General features: G+C 39.4%; 1 protein-coding gene across 4 annotated transcripts in view; it reads right to left on the reverse strand.

The window, feature by feature from the left end:
* Positions 1 to 2,808: 2,808 nt before the first annotated feature.
* The window catches only part of myo1ea (myosin IEa), a 376,197-nt gene continuing 357,588 nt past the window's right edge, over positions 2,809 to 21,417 (reverse strand). For 3 of the 4 annotated variants that reach the window (XM_059952572.1, XM_059952575.1, XM_059952574.1), the window contains 3 exons: positions 19,978 to 20,013; positions 18,347 to 18,516; positions 2,809 to 3,516 (listed from right to left, as the gene is read on the reverse strand). In XM_059952572.1, coding sequence (XP_059808555.1) covers positions 3,440 to 3,516; positions 18,347 to 18,516; positions 19,978 to 20,013 — 283 coding nt within the window. In that variant the 3' untranslated portion in view covers positions 2,809 to 3,439. The remainder of the gene's footprint in view (positions 3,517 to 18,346; positions 18,517 to 19,977; positions 20,014 to 21,417) is intronic. The other variant, XM_059952573.1, reaches the window with a different exon arrangement.

Raw genomic sequence — 21,417 nt, forward strand, 5'->3', positions numbered from 1 at the left:
GACCACGGACTGTTGAGCAGCTGAAGTCTTATATCAAGCAAGAATGGACAAAATTTCCAATTGCAAGTGTACTACAATTAGTATCCTCAGTTCCAAAATGATTAAAAAGTGTTATTAAAAGGAAAGGTGATGTAACACAATGGTAAACATGCCTCTGTCCCAACTTTTGTTGAGTGTGTTGCAGCCATCAAATTCTAAATTTGTGTATATTTAAAAAATACAATTAAGTTGGTCAGTAAAACTATTGAAAATCTTTTCTTTGTACTTTTGTCAGTTAAATAAAGATTCACATGAATGAACACATCACAGATTTTTGTTTTTATTGCATTTTGGAAAATATCCCAACTTTTCTGGAAATGGGGTTTGTAAATGCAGACACTTCGTACAGTCAATGGACTACCTTCATATAATGCTTTAGAAGTTTGCATCCTCAATCTTCATTTTTATTGTAATATTCAAGATGATTATCAATACCTTCTGTAATTTCTAACTTGGAATAGTGAAAGCACTTCATTTTCACTGTCATCTCCATTTCATGCTTGAAACCCGTGAATATACCAGTTCTGAAATGTCCTACTGCTTATTTCTTACCAACCATTGCTTTTTGAGCACAAATGCACATGGCGTATGGCTATTTAATTAACTGATTGCACCAAGTATGGTGTAGTGGTTAAAAGCCACCCAAGGGCACATGTCTGATGCTAGTTAGAAAGTTTGTAAACTGTCTCCTATCCCAAATAAGTGGTGTAGCATTCCAAATAAACAAAGGGAATCCCAGGTATTTTGTTCTTTAAGAGTGGTCTTAAATAAATGCTGTCTCAATTCACTGTATTACTTGTGTCATAATCAACTGTTTTAGATCTAGGATTTGTTTGTGTCTATGATTATGATCCTTGCTCTAAATCGCCCCTTGGTTTTTATGAACAATTTGTTAGCTGAATGGCAATTAATTCTATTTTTAATGCAACATTACAATTCTAGCTACAGGGGACTAAGGAAGTTGGTTGGTTTCTGTCCTTTTCATTTTTTTTCTTTTCCCTTCCTCTCCATTAGTTTGCATAACTTGATGTCACATCCTGCACTTAAATTTTCTGCAATTGGAGGTCTAGTTGTACTTTTTGATTCCGACCCTGCTGCTCATGGATCTCAAAGGGACTCTTAAATCTCTCTAGTGTATCGGCAATTACACACTGGCTCTTCAAGTTGTGGTTCAACAGTAGAAATCTATACAAGAAGGGTTCATTTGATGGTTTTCATGACTTGCGTAGTAAGTTATTGTCCAAATCACCGCGTTAAGTTTGTCAGCCCAACAATGTGAACTATTTTGTCACAGGTGTGATGCAGCAGTGTGTCATTCTTGCTTTCCAAAGCAGGAATCAAGGACCAAATCTCAAAAGCCAAATGCTTCTACTGTTTCATTCTAAAACATTACAGCCCATGCAGGTCCTTTGCCCACAATGTGTGCTGGGCCTTTAACCTTTTCCAAGATCAATCTAACACTTCCCTCTCACATACCCCTCCAGTTTAAAAAAAAAATCATCAGTGTCTATTTATGAAGTTCTTAAATGCCCCTCCTGTAGCTGCTTCTATCACCACCCGCACTAGAGCTTTACACTCACTCATCACTGTCTCTGCCCTGGGGAAAATGTCTCTGTCTATCCTATTGATCTTAGCATCTTGTACACCTCTATAAAGTCACCTCATCCTCCTTTGTTCCCTAGCTCACTCATCTTTCCCATCAAACATACTCCAATCCGAGCAGCATCCTGGTGTTCCCTAGCTCACTCATCTTTCCCATCAAACATACTCCAATCCGAGCAGTATCCTGGTGTTCCCTAGCTCACTCATCTTTCCCATCAAACATACTCCAATCCGAGCAGCATCCTGGTGTTCCCTAGCTCACTCATCTTTCCCATCAAACATACTCCAATCCGAGCAGTATCCTGGTGTTCCCTAGCTCACTCATCTTTCCCATCAAACATACTCCAATCCGAGCAGTATTCTGGTGTTCCCTAGCTCACTCATCTTTCCCATCAAACATACTCCAATCCGAGCAGTATCCTGGTGTTCCCTAGCTCACTCATCTTTCCCATCAAACATACTCCAATCCGAGCAGCATCCTGGTGTTCCCTAGCTCACTCATCTTTCCCATCAAACATACTTCAATCCGAGCAGCATCCTGGTAAATCTCTGCACCCTTTACGTTTCCACATCCTTGCTATAATGAAGTGAATGCAATATTTCAAATGTGGTCCAACAAAGGCTTTAGAGATTTGCAACTTTATCTTGTGGCTCTTAAGATCAATTCCCCTGACAAATGAAGGCCAACGTACCATCTAACAGCTCTATCAACTTGTCTGGCAACTTTGTGAGATCTATGGCTGTGGACCCCATTCTGCCTTCAAATTCAACCTTACAAATTTCTCTGGGTTGACCTTCCACCTGCTACCTCTCAGCCCAGCTGTACATCTTGAAAACAATTTCTTTGAATACTGCATGTGGTTCTGTAATGTTGGTGGCAGGGGAGGATTAAAACAGCTTTGGGCAATGTGCTTCTGTTGTGTAATTATCTATAACAGAAATGCAGAAAATGAGTATTAAACCAATTTTCCCACCTTGAACAGGGTCAAACAGTTCATCATAATTGTTTGTTTTGGATATATTGTTTATTTATCAATTCTACATTTTAAGAGTTTGTACATATAAATCTATAAAGTTAACAGGGTGGCCAAAGAGAAAATGCAAAGTGAAGATCTGACAATGTTTCCAGGTTCTAACAGCAAAAAAATCAGTGCAGTGGAGTATGTGTATAGACGAGTCTTTGAATTGGGTTAACACAATAAAATGGGGAAAGTGAAACATTTCTCTAACCTCAACTTTACATCAATACAGTATTTAATATGGACCAGCCACATTTATGTAATAAGGCACTAAAATACAATTGCTTTGTTTATATATATTGGTCACCAATGCAGCCTACGGTACTCCTGAGGACCCTGCTAGAAAATTTGATAGCTTTAAATTATTTTCAAAACAAATCATCCCATTCTGTTGGGCATTTAAGTGCAGCAAACATTCCTCGTACATGAGTCAGCAGCCAAGTTCAGTGTCTGTCCCAACTCAGAACTTACTGAAGAAATAGCAGATTACTAAAATTATAAAAGAGTAAAACTATTTGGTGAATAGACAAAGCAAAATTAAGAATCCTTTACTCAGGTATTTTATGCAATATTCTTCTACACTACATCTTATAGAGGGGAAAATGTATAAATACAATAAATTACAGATCCTTCAGTTCTAATGCGAGTGTAGCTCCAGACTACAGATTTGTGCAGATTCATACATTTACAACCATATACAGTCCTTGTCACTGTAGGATTGCTGACTGTGATATACTGTACTTCATTTGGTTTCTCTGTATATTCTAATAATGACAGCTTTATATCTTGGCAACATAATTGTTGGGGAACAATCCTTGCTTCCCCCGCAGTCGTCCGATCCACCATCCTGAGGGATCTATGATGAAAAGAGTCAGAACGTCAGTACATACAAATAGACCAGGACCTTGTATCAAAAGAAAGTGTCTCTCACAAGGTCAGATTGTGTATGCATAAGCTTGGCATTTATACCTTTCTAATTCCTGATTCTGCTAGAGAGCTGACACAAAAAAAAAAGATAACTGTTGCATGAAGCTGCACTCTGGGGCTAAGCTCTCACCATACTATCATGTATCTGCAATGAAGCTTGCACTTCTCTGACCAACAGCAAGAGCCCACAAACAGACAACTATTAAATAACCAGTTGGTGTTTCTCTCTGTGATTAGCTGAGTGATAAATATTAGCCAGATCCCAGAGTTTAAGAACCAGACTCAGGTTTGTTATCACTGGCATAGGTCGTGAAATTTGTTTTGTAGCAGTAGTACAGTGCAATACATAATTAAAAAAACTACAAATTACAATAACAAATATATAAACTTAAACAAAATACGTTGTGCAAAAAGAGTGAAATAAAGAAAATCATAGTGAGGTAGTGTACATGGGTTCATTGTCCATTCAGTGGAGGGAAGAAGCTGTTCTTCAGGCTCCTGTACCTTTTCCCTTTCTTTTCTTTTTAAATCTTTTTATTAATTTTAAACAAACATAAATGAAACATGAATACAAAGTGTTTGAGAGTACATAATTAATAGTTTAAATAGACATTCAGATATATAATAATAAAACTATATAACCTCCCAAACTCGTAACATTGATGAACAAAAAACTAAAAAGAAAAAAAAAGACCCCAAAAAAAAAGAGAAAAAAAAAACCCACTAACCAACATGGGCCATTGAATAATATTACGTACATATACAGTAGTGCCAATAACTCCGAACCTCCATCCAAATAATTAAGGATAATATAAGTAAGGTTTAGGAAAAGACAATTCAACTCATATGAAAATGTTGAATAAATGGTCTCCAAGTTTCTTCAAAAGGGTCAAAAACAACACTTCTAATTTTTTCTAAGCTCAAACAAGAAATGGTTTGAGAAAACCACTGAAAATACAGTTGGAGGATTAATTTCTTTCCAACTCAATAGAATAGATCTTCTAGCCGTTAGTATAACAAATGCAATCATTCGTCGAGATGAAGAGGATAGATAACTATTATCCATCATTGGTAAACCAAATATTGCAGTAAAAGGATGCGGTTGGATATTAATATTCAGAACTCTTGGAATAATACTGAAAATATCTTTCCAGTAATTTTGTAAACAAGGACAAGACCAAAACATATGGATTAATGAGGCAACATCAGAATGACATCCGTCACAGGTTGAATTAACATAAGAATAAAATCGAGCAAGTTTATCCTTAGACATATGAGCTCTATGTACAACCTTAAATTGTATTAGAACATGTTTAGCACAAATAGAGGATGAATTAACTAATAGTAACATTTTCTCCCATTTGCTCAATGGATATAAGACAATGAAGTTCTTCTTCCCATTCCTTCCTAATTTTTTCTGATACATCTGGCTGTATATTCATAATCATATTATAAATGACAGCTACTAAACCCTTTTGACAAGGATTCAGAGCTAAAATTCTTTCCGTAATGTCCAATGGACCTAGTTTCGGAAAAGACTGTAACACATTATACAAAAAATTTCTAACTTGCAAATATCTAAAAAAATGAGTTTTAGGTAAATTATATTTATTAGATAACTGTTCAAAGGAAGTAACGCTATCATCTAAAAACAAATCACGAAAATATGTTATACCTTTTGTTTTCCATTAAAAAAAAGTTTGATCCATAAAGGAAGGCCGAAAAAAATAATTAGATACTATAGGGCATGATAGAATAAACTTATTCAAACCAAAAAATTTACGAAATTGAAACCAGATTCGCAATGTGTATTTGACTATAGGATTAGTTATATGTTTATTCAATTTAGATAAAGAAAAAGGAGGTGAAGATCCTAAGATTGAAAACAACGAAAAGTCTTGTACAGATTTACATTCCAAATTTACCCATTGTGGGCAGGCAGCTGTAGTCAATTCTTGTGTCCAAAATATTAAATATCGTATATTAACTGCCCAATAATAAAATCTCAAGTTTGGCAAAGCCAAACCACCTTCCTTCTTAGGCTTCTGTAAATATTTTTTGCCTAGTCTAGGAATTTTATTCTGCCAAAGATAAGAAGATATTTTGGAGTCAATAATATCAAAAAAAGATTTAGGGATAAAAATTGATAATGCTTGAAATAAATATAAAAATTTGGGTAATACCATAATCTTAATAGCATTAATTCTACCAACCAATGACAAAGATAGTGGAGACCACCTGGTAGCAAGTTGCTTAATCTGGTCAATTAAGGGTAAAAAGTTAGCTTTAAATAAATCTTTATGTTTTTTAGTAATTTTAATACCTAAATAAATAAAATAATCTGTAACAACCTTAAATGGTAAATGTTTATAAATTGAAACTTGCATATTTAATGGAATTAGTTCACTCTTGTTAAAATTCAATTTATAACCAGAAAAGTTACTAAACTGAGCAAACAAAGACAAAATAGCAGGAATAGATCTTTCATGGTCAAATATGTATAGTAACAAATCGTCAGCATATAATGATAACTTATACGTCCCCTCCCCATGAGTGATACCAAAAATATTAGGTGATTCACGAATAGCTATAGCCAAAGGTTCTACAGTGATGTCAAATAGTAAAGGACTTAAAGGACAACCTTGCCTTGTACCACGGAATAACTGAAAAAAAAGGAGATCTTTGATTATTGGTAAAAATCGAAGCCAAGGGTTTATGGTATATTAATTTAATCCATGATATAAATTTTGAACTGAAATTAAAATGCTGCATTGTATTAAATAAATATGGCCATTCAACTCTATCAAATGCTTTTTCAGCATCTAAAGAAATGACACATTCTGGTATTTTGGGTGAGGAAGTGTAAATAATATTTATTAATTTTCTAATGTTAAAAGATGAATAGCGATTTTTAATAAATCCAGTCTGATCTTCAGAAATGATTCGAGGTAATATATTTTCTAATCTAGTAGCCAAAATTTTACTAAAAATTTTAAAATCTGTGTTCAACAAGGATATAGGCCGATAGGATGCACACTCAATAGGGTCTTTATCTTTTTTAAGAATTAAAGAAATAGAAGCTTCATAAAAAGATTGTGGCAATTTGCCTATAATTAATGCATCTTTAAAAATTTTACAAAGCCAAGGAGAAAGTATAGAGGAAAAAGATTTTAAAAATTCTGCAGAATAACCATCTGGACCAGAAGCTTTACTGGAATTCATTGAAAAAATAGCCTTTTTTATTTCAGTTTCCATGATAGGTGTATCTAAAAATACATTATCCTCTACTGTTAATTTTGGAATATTCAATTTCCTTAAAAATTCATTTATTATAGAAGAATCCTCAGCAAATTCTGATTGATATAAGGAATTATAAAAATCTTGAAAGGCTTCATTTATCTCTTTATGGTCGATCGTTAGAGTACCATCTTGTTTATGAATCCTAGTAATCTGTCGTTTAGCCGAAGCAGTTTTCAATTGATCAGCCAATAATTTACCAGACTTATCTCCATACACATAAAACTGAGTTCTAGATTTTAAATAACTGATTTTCAATCTAAGAGGATAATAACAAATTATGTTCCATTGGAGTTCCACTCTTTCTTTATAGAGTTCTTTGCTAGGAGTCACTGAATAAATTTTATCAATTGCTTTGATTTTATCAACCAATGTTAATATTTTAGAATTAGTTCGTTTCCTAACTCCAGCAGAGTATGAAATAATCTGCCCACAAATAAAGGCTTTAAAGGTGTCCCATAAAATTCCACTAGAGATCTCTGCTGTAGAATTTGTTGAGAAAAACAAATCAATTTGTTGTTTGATAAAATTAACAAAGTCTGAGTCCTGCAATAAAATAGTTAAACCTCCAAGATTTAACATTAGTAAATGAGTCCATTATCTTAATAGATAACTTCAAAGGTGCATGATCAGAAATGGTAATAGAGTCATATTTACAATCGATAACATCTGTAAGCAAACGGTGATCAATGAAAAAGTAATCAATTCTTGAGTAATTGTGATAAACATGAAAAAAGTATGAAAACTCTTTGTCAGTGGGGTGTAGAAAACGCCAAATTTCAAAAATTGCTGAATCAGTCATAAAGGAATTGATAAGAGAAGCCGATTTATTCGGAAGAACTTGGGTGGGCTTGGATCTATCCACCAAAGGGTTTAAACAACAGTTAAAGTCCCCACCCATTATCAGTCTGTACTGATTCAAATTGGGAAAGGATGTAAATAGACACTTAAAAAATTCCGGACAATCAGTATTTGGAGCATAAACATTGACCAGAACAACTTTTTGATTAAAAAGTAGACCAGTGATAAGCAAAAATCTACCTTGTGGGTCTGAGATTGTTTCATGATGTATAAAAGAGGTTGAAGAATCTATAAAAATGGAAACGCCTCTTTGGCTTGAGAATTCGCGTGATATTGCTGGCCTTTCCAAAACCTAAAAAAGCGTTGACTATCCACCTTCCTTACATGAGTCTCTTGTACAAAGATAACATTAGCATTCATTCTATGGAATACTTTGAATATTTTTTTCTGTTTAATCAGATGATTTAAACCATTAGTATTCCAAGAAACAAAATTAATAACCCTATCCATATTGACAATATTTATTACAATTAACACATACGGTTGAAAAAAAGATAAACTCATGAATCCGGAAGAAGGAAGTGAGTTCAAGGAGAAACCGGAAGCCACGGCACTGCAACCATTTTTGTAGTTTCATATGAGCCCATGAAATGAAACTAAACAAAAAGCAAGCAAAAGGAAAAGAAAAAAGAAAAATCCCCCTCCCTCCACCCTCAAAACCCCAGGAAAAAAGCCAAAAAGAGGCAAGCAAGCAATCTAACACTAAAATTACCCCCATGTCTCAAGCCGGCAACTCCAACAAAAAAAAAAATTGAATAGAAGATACGAACCAGCCATATTATAAGAAAGGGTTGAGATAACAAAAACTAAAATATAAAATTATTATTATATATATAAAACAAAAGTATTTATAAAAAAATAAAACCCATAAATGAATAATACTGAATTAGTGTTTTAAAAGAAAGTTTGAAACTTCTTCAAACACATCAAAATGGATGTGACATTTCAGGTACTAAAGCCTTTCGGGAAGAAGAAACGACATTTTGTTTTTTTTTATAAAAATCTTAATATTTAAATGTTAAAATATAAAAAAGTGTATACAAACTTGAAAAAAAAATCTTAGTAGATTATTTTCAAAGCTAACAGATTAATAATATGAAAAAATAACGAACTTCTACCATGTATAGAAAATACATGTAAGCCATACATTAAAATAAACATCATTTTTTAAATGATCCAAATCTTGTATACTAATTATTACATTAGTCAAGCCGATAAAATGTTATTCTTCCAGAAAACTTTGAGCATCCGCTGGAGATTTAAACAGCCGATAAGTTCCGTCTTCGAGAGAAACTCTCAAATGTGCTGGAAATAGCAACGCTTGCTTGTAGCCTTTCTAATGAATTTCCGACATAACCGATTTAAAAGCCATTCTTGGCCTTAAAACTTCAGGACTGTAGTTTTCCAGAATACGAAATTTAAAATCATGAAAGCTGATCATACCCTTTTTCCGAGCAGCCCGAATCAAACGCTCTTTGGTATGAGGATAGTGGATCCGGAGAATTATTTGTCGCGGTTTCAAGCTTGAATCTGAATGAAAACGAGAGACGCTATGTGCACGGTCGATTATTGGAGGGGAATCCAGTACTTCTGAGCCAAAGACATCCATTAAAAATTTGGAGAAAAAAACAGTAAGATCGCCATTCTCAAATTTTTCTGGAATCCCGATTAATCGAAGATTTTGTCTTCGAGAGCGATTTTCAAGATCAATAATCTTGGACTTATAACAATCCAATTGTTGAGAAGTCGAAGTTTGCTGTTGTTGCAAAGTTTCTATTATAAGATCTTTCTTACGAGCGGCTTCTTCAAGAGCTAAAATACTTGCTTGTTGTTTTTGTGACTCCAGTGTAAGTACTTGAAATTTTGCATCAAGTGCCTTAAACATTTCATCAAACATGCCCATCCCTGCGGTTAATTTACTCTCAAGTTTTGCAAGTCTATCGTCTATAAGATTCGCAATTGCTTCTAAAGTTATCGGTTCTTTCGTCTGTTTCGATTCCTTTGCTTTAGACATTTCAGTGAGTTGAAAATGATTCAAACAGTTGAAAAAAGTTTCATATGTTTAAACCCCTTTAGAATAGGTATAAAAAGATCAATTAGGGGGTGTTTGTAGGTTAAAGAAAGGTAAAAGGTTTGGAGCAAAGCCTAAAGCTGCTTCACTCCATAAGCGCCATCTTGAGACCCCACCTTTTCCCTGATGGTGGCAATGAGAGGAGGCCATGTCTTGGGTGATGGGGATCCTTGATGATGGATGCCACCTTTTTAAGGAATCACCTTTTGAAGATGTCCTCATTGCTAGTGCCCATGACGGAGCTGACTGGGTTTGCAACATTTTGCACCTTATTCCGATCCTGTCCAGATGGTAATGCAAGTAGTTGTAAATTTCTACCGTAGAGAGCATTCTAGGAATCTTTGGTGACTTCTTCCCCTCAGGGGCTGGTTGGGAAGGTGTTGCAGTTGATTGTTAAGGATGGGGTTTCTAGCTACTTGGAGGTGCGAGAAAAAATAGACCAAAGTCAGCACGATTAAGGGAAAATCTTGCCTGACAAACCTGTTAGAATTCTTTGAGGAAATAACATGCAGGGTAGACAAAGGAGAATTGGTGGATGTTGTGTGCTTGAAAGGCCTTTGACAAGGCGATGCACACGAGGCTACTTAACAAAATAACAAATACAACATGGTATTACAGGAAAGATAGTAGCACAGAGAGAGCATTGGTTGTTTGGCAGGAAGAAGGGGGAATAAAGGGATTATTTTCTGATTGGCTGCCACAGACTAGTGTTACTCAGTGGGGGTCAGTGTTGGGACCACTTTGCTTTATGTTATAAGCCAATGATTTGAATGATGGAATTGATGGCTCTGTGGCCAAGTTTGCAGACAATACAAAGGTAGGTGGAGGGGCAAGTCATGATGAGAAAACAGGGAGGCTGTAGAAGGACTTAGGTTAAGAGAAAGGGTAAAGAGGTAGTAGCTAAGAGTACAGTGTTGGGAAGTGTATGGGAAGAAGGAGTAAAAGTGTGGACTATTTCCTAAGTGCAGAGAAAACTCAAAAATCTGAGGTGCAAAGGGAATTGGAAGTCCTCGTGCAGGATTCTCTAAAGGTTCATTTGCAAGTTGAATAGGTAGTAAGGAGGGCAAATGCAATGTTAGCATTCATTTTGAGAGGACTAGAATATAAAAGCAAGTTTGTAATGCTGAGGCTTTATAAGGCACTGGTGAAGCCTCACCTGGAGTACTGTGTGAAATTTTGGGCCCCTTAATTAAGAAAGGAGGTTCAAGAGAATGATTCTGAGATTGAAAGGCTTATCGTATCAGGAGTGAGTGATGGCTCTGGGCCTTTACTTGGTGGAGTTTGGAATGAGGGGTGGATCTTGCTGTGTCTTTGCAACTACATATCAATTAAATAAAAACATGCACATGAGAGATGGCCCTAACTGGAGTATTCACATTGCAGTGAAAGAGTGGAAGAGGGTCCGATGCACATGTATAGAAACCATCCATACGTAGTATTAGAGGAATATATCCTTACATTACAATTACCCTTTAGATCAATGTAATATAAAACTATATACATACAAAACATTCAATTTCCCTTTTACAAGCCATATTCCAAATAAGCATGCTGCCACAATAATGGTCCATAACTAGCTTCCCTATACTAAAGATTCATTCCTTTCGGGGGCACTGACAGCACCTCTGGTCCTGTGAGGTGACATCAGGTTTGGCAGCTGTCCTGTCAAAGACAAAGCTCTTGACTGCCAGTGTCATGTTGCTGTCAGTGACATGATGGTCACTGAGAGGCAAGTCTAGTGGCTATAATGTGTCCACCTTGTTGGATCAATCGACTCGGGTGTGTCCAGTATCTGGTCCATCTGATGCTCCCGTGTCTGATCTCCAACATCCACTGTGTACATCAGTGATCCAGCTCTTGTTGATATCCTACTGGTGTCCACTTGTCATGCACTGGGACTTCTTGGCCAACCTTGAAACTCCTTGCTGATTTACTTTGCAACTGGCTGAACCGTTTATTCTGTACTTACGCCTGGCGGTCTGGATTCAGGAGGTCTACTTGAGATCTCAGAACAGCGATGCAGGTGTTTGATTTGTCGTCGCATGAACAGAGTTCCGATACACAAAAAGGATGTTGTCCACCTCGTGCTAAAGAAAAATGTCCTCCTTGTCATAGCTTTAATGTACTTCTTGAAGGTTTGGATAAATCTTTCAGCTAACCCAATTGCTGCTGGTTGGTGAGGAGCTGACTTGAAATGTCTGATGCCATTTTTCTTCATGAACAGTCTGAAATCTGCTGACATGTATTGTGGTCTGTTGTCACTCACATTTTGTTCTGGTGAAGATAGTCCTCGGAGCGGAGACAGTCTTCACTGAGGTGGTTGACTTCACTGGTTTGACCTCCGGCCACTTCGAATGAGCATCCATAGCAGTCAGAAACATGGAGTCCATGAAAGGCCCAGCAAGGTCAAGATGTGCTCTTTACCACAGTGACAACAGCCACTCCTCCGGGTGTAACGATGCCTATGGGTGTGCATTTTGAACATTTTGGCATCCCAAACAGCTTTTGGCCAAGTCTTTAATCTGTTTAATTATTCCCGGCCACCACACATAGTTCCGGATGAGACTCTTCATTTTGACTGCACCTAGTTGTCCTTCATGCAGATTCTCTAACACTCTGGTGCAGGTTAGAGGGAACCACACCTCAGTGTTCTTTGACATATAGACAGTAGGTCTCATCTCGCTGAAACACAGGGCTGGCCATGGTGATTTCATAGACTTTTGACAATTCCTTGTTTCTCTTTGTATTTCAGAATTTGTTATCGACATCCGGCCCACTTCTGCTGTGCCAGAGTACGAAGACTTTTCTTATTCAGTTACCGAAGGTGGAAGGCGTTATAAGCCATCAGTGCTGTGTTGTTTGATATCCTTGAACTCTATGTCATAAGTGTGTTCTCCTAGGAACAGTGCCCAACGTCGTAACCAGGTAGAAATCGTCACTGGAATCCCTTCCTGGGATTAAAAATGGACACAAGTGATCTGTCACCAGTGTAAACTTTTATCCGTAGAGGTAGTGGCGGAACTTCTTTATTACGCATATTAGACTAACAGCCTCTCGGTCGATCTCTGTGTAGTTGCATTCTGCGCTCAACAATGATCCTGAAGTAAATGCAATTGGGCATTCAGATCCACCTTTCATAATGTGTGACAAAGCTGCTCCAATGCCATAAGGGGATGCATCACACACCAGTCTGATGGGTGGGGATGGGTCATAGTGGGTGAGCAGTTCATTGTATGTTATTAGTCTCTTGGTTTCCTTTAATGTCTTTCTGACCATTCCCTCTTTGCTTCTGTCTATTACAGTGCATTCAGTGGGTGCAGCACTGTAGTAATGTTTGGGAGAAACCAGTGGTAGTAGTTTACAAGGCTCAAGTATGATCCGAGTTGTGACACTTCTTCGGCTTTGTGCCTGTAGCACTGCTTCAATCTTCTCTTGTGACTAATGGAAGCCCTGCTTGTCAATGATGTCCACGATATGAGATTTAATTCCTGAAAAACTCACATTTCTCTCTTTCTGCACGGAGACCATTCTGAGTCAGCCTGGTAAGCACTTTACCAAAGTTCTCTTCAATATTCTTGCCGGTCACAATGTTGTCATCAGGGTGACATTGTGTTCCTGAGACATCTTGGAGCATTTGGTCCGTTGCCTTTTGCCAAATTGCTGGAACTGATGTGACGCCAAAAATGAGACGTTAATACTGGAACAGTCCCTTGTGAGTGTTGATTGTGAGGAACTTCATGCTTGGCTCCTCAATCTCCATTTGCAGATAGACTGGTGACAAAATAATCTTGGTAAACCTCTCCCTGCCTGCCAAAGATGTCAAAATGTCTTCTTTTCGTGGTAGGGGATACATCACAGTGTGTAACACTGGGTTGGTGCTCACGTTGAAATCCCCTCATACGCAAATGGCTCCAGCCTTCCCTTTTTTGATCACCAGGATAATAGGCGTGGCCCAACCCAACTGTTGCACTCAATTCCAGAAGCCTCCAAGCTCTGAAGTTCCACGTCCACTTTAGGACATAGTGCGTAAGGCACTGGATGCGCTTTATGGAATCTCGGTGTGTTGTTACTTCATCCAGTTCAATTCTGGCCTTCATGCCTTTGAGTTTACCAATCCCCTTCTCAAACACATTCTCATAAGCATTAAGCAGCTGTGACAGTCTCTGGTTAGTGCCAGCTTTTGGTCTGCAGTCACCTGTTGACACATTGAGAACTTTGTGTGCCAGTCTAGTTGGGTTTTTCGGAAACATTCATGTCTGAAAGTGCTAGCCCTTTCAGTACATAAAGCTCTAACAGCTGTGTTTGGCCTCCGTACGCCACATTCACTTCCAGTTTGCCTTTGGGAGACACTTCTTTACCTGTGCAGGTCTTTAGCATCACTGAGGTCTTCTTTAATGGTATCTTAGAAAACAGTCTCTTGTAGTCAGCCTCTGAAATTATAGACAAAGCTGACCCTGTATCGAGCACCATTTTCAGTCTTACACCAGATACATCTACTGAGATCCATGTGATGCTGAGATTGGCTTCAGTAATGCATAACAGCTCACCTTTGTCAGACTCTGTGTTGTCTGATTCTGTTTCACATTCGGTCACTTTATGTATTTGCTTATTTTTGTGCTTGAAACTCCTCACTTGGTGTGGATTTTCTCGGTGCTTGTGCTTTTTGTCTGCCTTGCTCCCTCTCTCTATGTGACCTTGTCTGTGACATTTCCTGTAAACCTTTTCTTTGAACCTACAGTCATTTGCATCCTGGGAGGATTTGCCACACACATTAGTAACATTTTTGGCTTTTTGCACCATTCAGGGACATGTTGTGCATTTCACATACTTTTCCTGTAGTTCTGCTGCATCCTTTGTTGCCATCTCTAACAATATTGCAATGGTCAATGCCCGTTCTAAGGTTAGGTCTCTTTTGAATGCTTTGACTATGCATGCCACACACATGCCTGTCCCTTAATACATCAGAAAATCCATCTCTAAAGTCACAGTATTGGGAAAGTTTGCATAGTTCTGCAATATATTCAGAAATGGTTTCATCCTTTGACTCATTCCTACTGCAGTGGTTTAGGGCTCAAGTGGTTTTGTAAAATTGTAACAATTGAGAACTGAGCACAATATTGCAAGTGTGGTCTAACCAGGGTATTATAGAGCTGTATCGCTACTTCGTAGCTCCTGAGTAATGAAGTCCAGCAACTTAACCACCCTCTCAACTTGTGTGGCAACTTTGATGGATATTGACCCTAAGATCCATCCATCTGTTCCTCCACACTGCTAAGTATCCTTCAAATTCAACCTTCCAAAATGAATTATTTAAGTGAATCAAGTGATTCTAAGAGACAGGATTTGCAAGTATTTGGAGGAGCATTGTCCGATTAGGGATAGTCAGTAATGCTTTGTGAGAGGCCTCAAGAGCCTGACTGAATTCATTGAGGAAGTGACATTGATGAAGATAGAACAGGGTTTATGGATTTGAGTAAAGTGTTTGATAAGACTCATTCAGAAAGTCAGGAGGCAAGGAATCCAGGGAATCTTGGGGGTGTGGATCCAGATTGGCTTGCCCAATAAAGGCAAAGTGGTTGTAGATGGAATGTATCAGTGACCAGTGTTGTTTTAGTATCCCTGCTCTTTGTGATTTTTATAAATTATTTGAATGAGGAAGTGGAAGGGTGGGTTAGTAAATTTGCCAATGACATTAATGTTGGTGGTGTTCTGGATAGTGTAGAAGGTTATCAAAGATTACAATGGGACATTGACAAGAGCTGGGCTGAAAAGTAGCAGATGGAGTTCAAACCGGAGAAGTTTGGAAAGTCGAATTTGAAGGCAGAATACAGGGGCAATGGCAGGATTCTGTGTGGAAGAACAGATGGATTTTAGGGTCCATGTCCACAGATCCCTCGAGGTTTCCACTCAAGTTGAGTGGGTGGTTAGTGTGTTGGCCTTCTTTGGTTGGAGGAATGAGTTCAAGAGCTACGAGAAGCGGCTCTACAGAACTCTGGGTAGACCACACTTGCAAAATTCTGATTGGTTCTGTAGAAGTTTTGGAGAGGATGCAGATGAGATTCACCAGGATGCTGCTTGGATTAGAAAACATGTCTTATGAAGGGCCCCTTATCTATGAAAGGACGTTTTGGCATGGGAGAGGGTCTAGAGGAGGTTCACAAGAGTGAGCCCAGGAATGAAAGGGTTAACAGGTGAGGATTGTGTGATGGCTCTGGGCCTGTGCTTGCTGGACTTTAGAAGAATGAAGAGGGATCTCATTGAAATCTATCAAATATTGAAAGGCCTAGATAGACTGGATATGCAGAGGAAATTTTCTGTAGTGGGGGAGTTGATAGGTCCAAGATAGGTTGAGAGAACTAGGGCTTTTCTCTTGACTTGATAGAGGTATACAAGATGATAAAAAGAACAGATTGAGTGGATAGCCAAGACTTTTTACCTGTACAGAAATGGCCAGTACAAGAGGGCATAATCTTAAGGAGACTGTACGGTGGGGGGTGGGGGGCGAATGTTAGAGGAAGATTCGTTACACAGGGAGCACTGAGTGCATGGAACATCCTGCCAGAGGTGGTGGAGCAGGCACATGAGGGGGCATTTAAGGAATTCTTAGATAAGCACTTGGATGATAGAAAAATAAAGGGCTATGTGGGAGGGAATGGCTAGATCAGGGGTGGGCAAACTTTTTGACTTGAGGGCCACAAAGGGTTCTAAAATTTGACAGGGGGGCCGGACCAGGAGCAGATGGACGGAGTGTTTTGGTAATACACCTCATAAGAGAAAATAAAATATCATGGGATATGTAGAAAACATGTGCTTTAATTTCAATTGAAAATAAACAAATGCATTACAACAAAATATCTGTCTTTGAAGTCCCATGGTATTTAGCTATTTATTGAAATGACTTTTAAAACACTGAAAATTAAATGAATAAAATACAGCTTTTTTTAATAGTAACAGTTATTATTTTAAAGCACTGAAAATTCTGTTATCCTTCAAGATATTATCAGCATCACTCTCCTCCTGACTGTCTTTATTTCAAAAACGGTAGGAAATGCAGGTCTACTTGTCCTGCTCCTTCTTATTCAATTGTCCCCTGTGCCAAAACTCAACAACGACCAGCACAAAGACAGAACAATGACAGCGCGCCAGTATGCGGAGCCCGTTATTTGATCTGGAGCGCATTTTTTTATTTTGAGAAGGTACATGCACCTGCGCACTATTCCTGTCCATCAACAGAAATGACATGTAACATGTAAGGCTTATTGAAAAAAATACATTCAAATGCATTTTTTACATAACACAACGAAGAAACTTATTTTTAATTTCAGTGGGAACAGTGTTGTTGGTCTCCCTTTTTAGCCAGCGCATCAAAGTCTGGATTTAGTTTTGTTGTGGCGATTCTCAGGATGGATCTGAGGTGTTGGTCAGTTAACTTGGATCTGTGGCTGGCTTTGTTGATGTTCATGACGCTGAACGCCTGTTCACACAAATAGGTCGAGCCGAACAAAGAGTAAAGCGCAAATGTGGAGTAATACGCTGCACCTCAACAAAGGTCAATGTGTAGCGGTGTGCTACATGCAGCGCTAAAATTACGACACGGAGTCGGTAACTGCAGTCGAAGAAAAAAACTTTATTCGAAATCCCCAGCATCACTTTTAAACCTCCTTCAACCTGCCCCCCTGCGCAGAGGCTCCAAAGCCCTTAGCCGGAACGCTGGCTAATTGTGAGCCGGTTCGGATGTGCCAGTAAATGGGTCGCCACAAATGTATATAGAGTGCGTCATCTATTGGGAAAACGCCAGAGTTGCGGGGAAAAAACATTAACAAGGTTTATTAATATAATTTCATCAAGTTCTGCGGGTCGGATTAAAAAGCATATGGCCCGCGGGCCGTAGTTTGCCCATGCCTGGGCTAGATTGATTAAAAGGTCGGCACAGCATTGTAGGCTGTACCTTGCTGTTGTGTTCTGTGTTCTACATCCTGACTAGCCCTGGAGATTAACTATCCTAATGTTTTTCAAAAGTTCCAGCAGATTCACGTTACTAACACTGACACACTCCTGCGTATCAATCAGCTTGTCCTCACAAATGGCATGGTCCCTCTCACTGGTGAAACATATCCAGTAAGGACCTCTGCATCTTCTCCGACCCCAGACATACATTTGCCCTTCCATCCCTGAGAGGACCTGCCCTCACTCTAGTTATCCTCCTGCTCTTCAGGTTGAAATCGAGGTAAGTGAAGGTGGCCTGGAGATATTGCTTCGCAAGATCAAATATGGAGGATGCATCAAATCTGTCCGTAACCCCAGTAAATAAATTACAACGACACTGGCAGCCCACGTTTCTTTATTGGAAATGTAAATAATACTCATTGTTAGAGTTGGTTAAGGAGGGCCAGTGCATGAGGGTCCAGTTTGCAGGTAATAATCACTTAAAAAAGGAGAGACTGAGCCTGGTCTTTTAACCTTGAGACAGTAGTGACACCCCAAGGAGTGAGTTGGGGAAATGAAAGCGTGGCTGCGTTAAGGGACTTACCTTCTTTTACGATTTCTATCACATCGTCAGCATTAAAGCTAAGTTCATCTGTGTCCTGAGCGTCGTATGCATATAGCGCCTTGCACTGTGGTACCTGAGGCTTGGGCTTGGGCTGGGGCTTTGGTCGACCTCCTGCAGGGGGCGGCCGATTTGTCATCTGCCTGTGTGCCCTAAAGCAAAGCGAAACAGAAAGGCTGGGGTTGCTGCTCTCCGCACTGAGCCACCACTTGTGAGAATGAAAGACGAGGGAAGGAACGACTCCAGATCTAGAGTGTCCAAGCTCTTTGCCACCTACCCTCCATAAGAGATTTAAATAACATGCCCAGTCATTTCCAAAGGTTTCCAGCAACTCCTGCAGCACAGCTGGAGACAACGTGGTGGAGGTGCCCTGATCTGTGTCAGTAGGCACAATTACAAACTGCAAGCAGAACTGCTTAAGTTTGGCTTTGTTATATTCAACTGCGGCAAAGGGTTTGGACACTCCAGTTGCAAACAATCAGCAACAATCTACACAGAAAGCAAGTCTCCAGTGTGACCAAGTCCCAAAGCATGAAGCCTTTGACTAAAAGTATTTTGGACTGTATTATATTTGGCCAATCCCAACTCCAGCTCCACCTCTTCTCACAACTCCCTGAATACTTCCACCAGAGCAATTCTTGAACCTTGTTGTTCCTTTCAACCCCCTCTACACTTAGACATGTTCTGAAACACTCAAGCCTCCCAAAAGCTTCCATTTTCTCACTCCTAACATTGACACTGATAACTGAAGCTTCCTGTGGAATTGTTAATGTCCTCTTTAAAAACAAAAAGTAAACTTTCCTGAATTGAGGTTCTACTGACTTATTTACTATTAATATTACTCGGCGCTGTTTGTGCGAATTGATGCAAGTATTTTTTCCCTTCCCATGCATGTCCATTTTCTCAACCTGGTCTAATACCAAAGGGCAGGCATTGACGGTGAGAGGTCAAAGGGAAAGTGAGGAAAGGTGGTGGATGATGGCAGAGGCAAACACAGCAGAGGCTTTTAAGAGAGGCACATGAATATGAAGAAAATGGAGGGATTGCGTAGGTCAATGGAGGGATTCGTTTTTATTTTTAACATTTACTTTTAGCTACAACACTGTGTGCCGTACTGTTTTATGTTCTGTTTTATTAATAAGTTCACCTGAATACAGTGTAACCTAGAGACTAAGCTTTTTGTGGGAGAAACAGTTCCTTCCAGCCCACTCAAAGTAAAACTGTAGTCTCTTACATTCATCTTAACCTTCAGTTTCCTGGGGGGAGCCTGAATAACGTTATGCTTGATGCATCACGCCAATAAATACTGCATTACCACGGCAAAACTAAGAAGGGCATTTGTCTGACATTACAGAACCAATCTCTAGTACTTTCCTCATGTTACATTTAAGGGCTCATGGTTTTTATTTAAAGGAAGCTGGGTAGAGGAGGAAGAGTACTGTTAAACTAAACTCACACATTCTCCATTTCCTCTACAAGTGATCATATTGTTGATGATTGATGAACAATCAAACTGCTGCACAATTGTAAGTATTAATTTGGAAAAAAGAGCAGAATTTATCCCTGAAGCACAGCACCCAAACCACCACCCAATTACATCATTCTTCACTCACTTTCCTTCACTTGGTCGCGTCCCTCCAGTGCGGTTACTATAAAAAGGAAGAGATTTTAATACACACATGCACACTCCTGTAACTGCTGTAAGTTAATACAGCAAAACTATCGAGACAAAAATCTCCCAATCTCCCAGTGACAACTGTCAAGCACCTCCTCTTACTTACCTCTTGAACAGGAAACCACGAAGCAGCACTGGGTTATTGTCACCAGTCTTATTAACTCTAGGCATCTCCCATCCACTGCAACCAACCTCAGTTCTCAGCACCCCACACTTCCCATTTCTATCTCCTACCCAAGATCCACAAACCTGCCTGTCCAGGTAGACCCATTGTTTCAGCTTGCTCCTGCCCCACCAAACTCATTTCTGCATATCCCCTCTGTTTTATCCCCTCTGGTTCGGTCCCTTCCTACCCACATCCGTGACACTTCACACACACTGGATCTTTACAATGATTTCAAGTTCTCTGGCCCCAAGCGTCTTATTTTTACTATGGATTTCAGTACCTATACACCTCCGTCCCCCACCAGGAAGGGCTCGAAGCTCTCCGTTTCTTTCTGGACACTAAACCCAACTGGTTCTCCTCCACCCCCACTCTCCTCCTTCTGGCGGAACTTGTCCTCAATCTCAAAAATTTCTCCTTTGCCTCCTCCCACTTCTTTCAAACCAAAGGTATAGCCATGGGCACTCGCATGGCTCCCAGCTACGCCTGCCTGTTTGTCAGCTACATGACCCAGTCTATGTTCCAAGCCTGCACTAGTTTCACTCCCCAATTTTTCCTACACTACACAGGCGCTGCTTCCTGCACATATGTAGAACTCATTGAGTTCTTCCACTTCCACCCTGCCCTCAAATTTACCCGGTCCACTTCTGACACCTCCCTTATCATTCTCGATCTCACTGTCTCTGTCTCTGGAGACAGCTTATCTACTGGTATCTATTATAAACCCATAGACTCTCACAGCTACATGGACTATACCTGACCCCACCCTGTAACTTGTAAAAAAACATGCCATCCCCTTCTTTCAATTCCCGTCTCCATCACATTTGCTCTCAAGATGAGGCTTTTCATTCCAGAATGAAGGAGATGAAGAGAGAAGGGCTTCCTTTCCTCCAACATCAATGCTGCATTCAACCACATCTCTTCCATTTCATGCACGTCTACCCTCACGTCATCATACCGCCACCCTACCAGTACTCCACTTGCTTCCGCATCCAGCGCGTCATTCTCCATAACTTCCACCATCTCCAACGGGATTCGACAACCAAGCACGCTCCCTCCCCCCCACAACTTTCTGCTTTCCGCAGGAATAGCTCCCTATGTGACTCCCTTGTCCATTCGTCCCTCCCCACTGATACTGGCACTTATCCTTGCAAGCAGAACAAGTGCTACATCTGCCCTTACACCTCCTCCCTCACTACCACTCAGGACCCAAAA

Source organism: Hypanus sabinus, chromosome 28 (assembly GCF_030144855.1).
Source record: "Hypanus sabinus isolate sHypSab1 chromosome 28, sHypSab1.hap1, whole genome shotgun sequence".
NCBI lineage: Eukaryota > Metazoa > Chordata > Chondrichthyes > Myliobatiformes > Dasyatidae > Hypanus > Hypanus sabinus.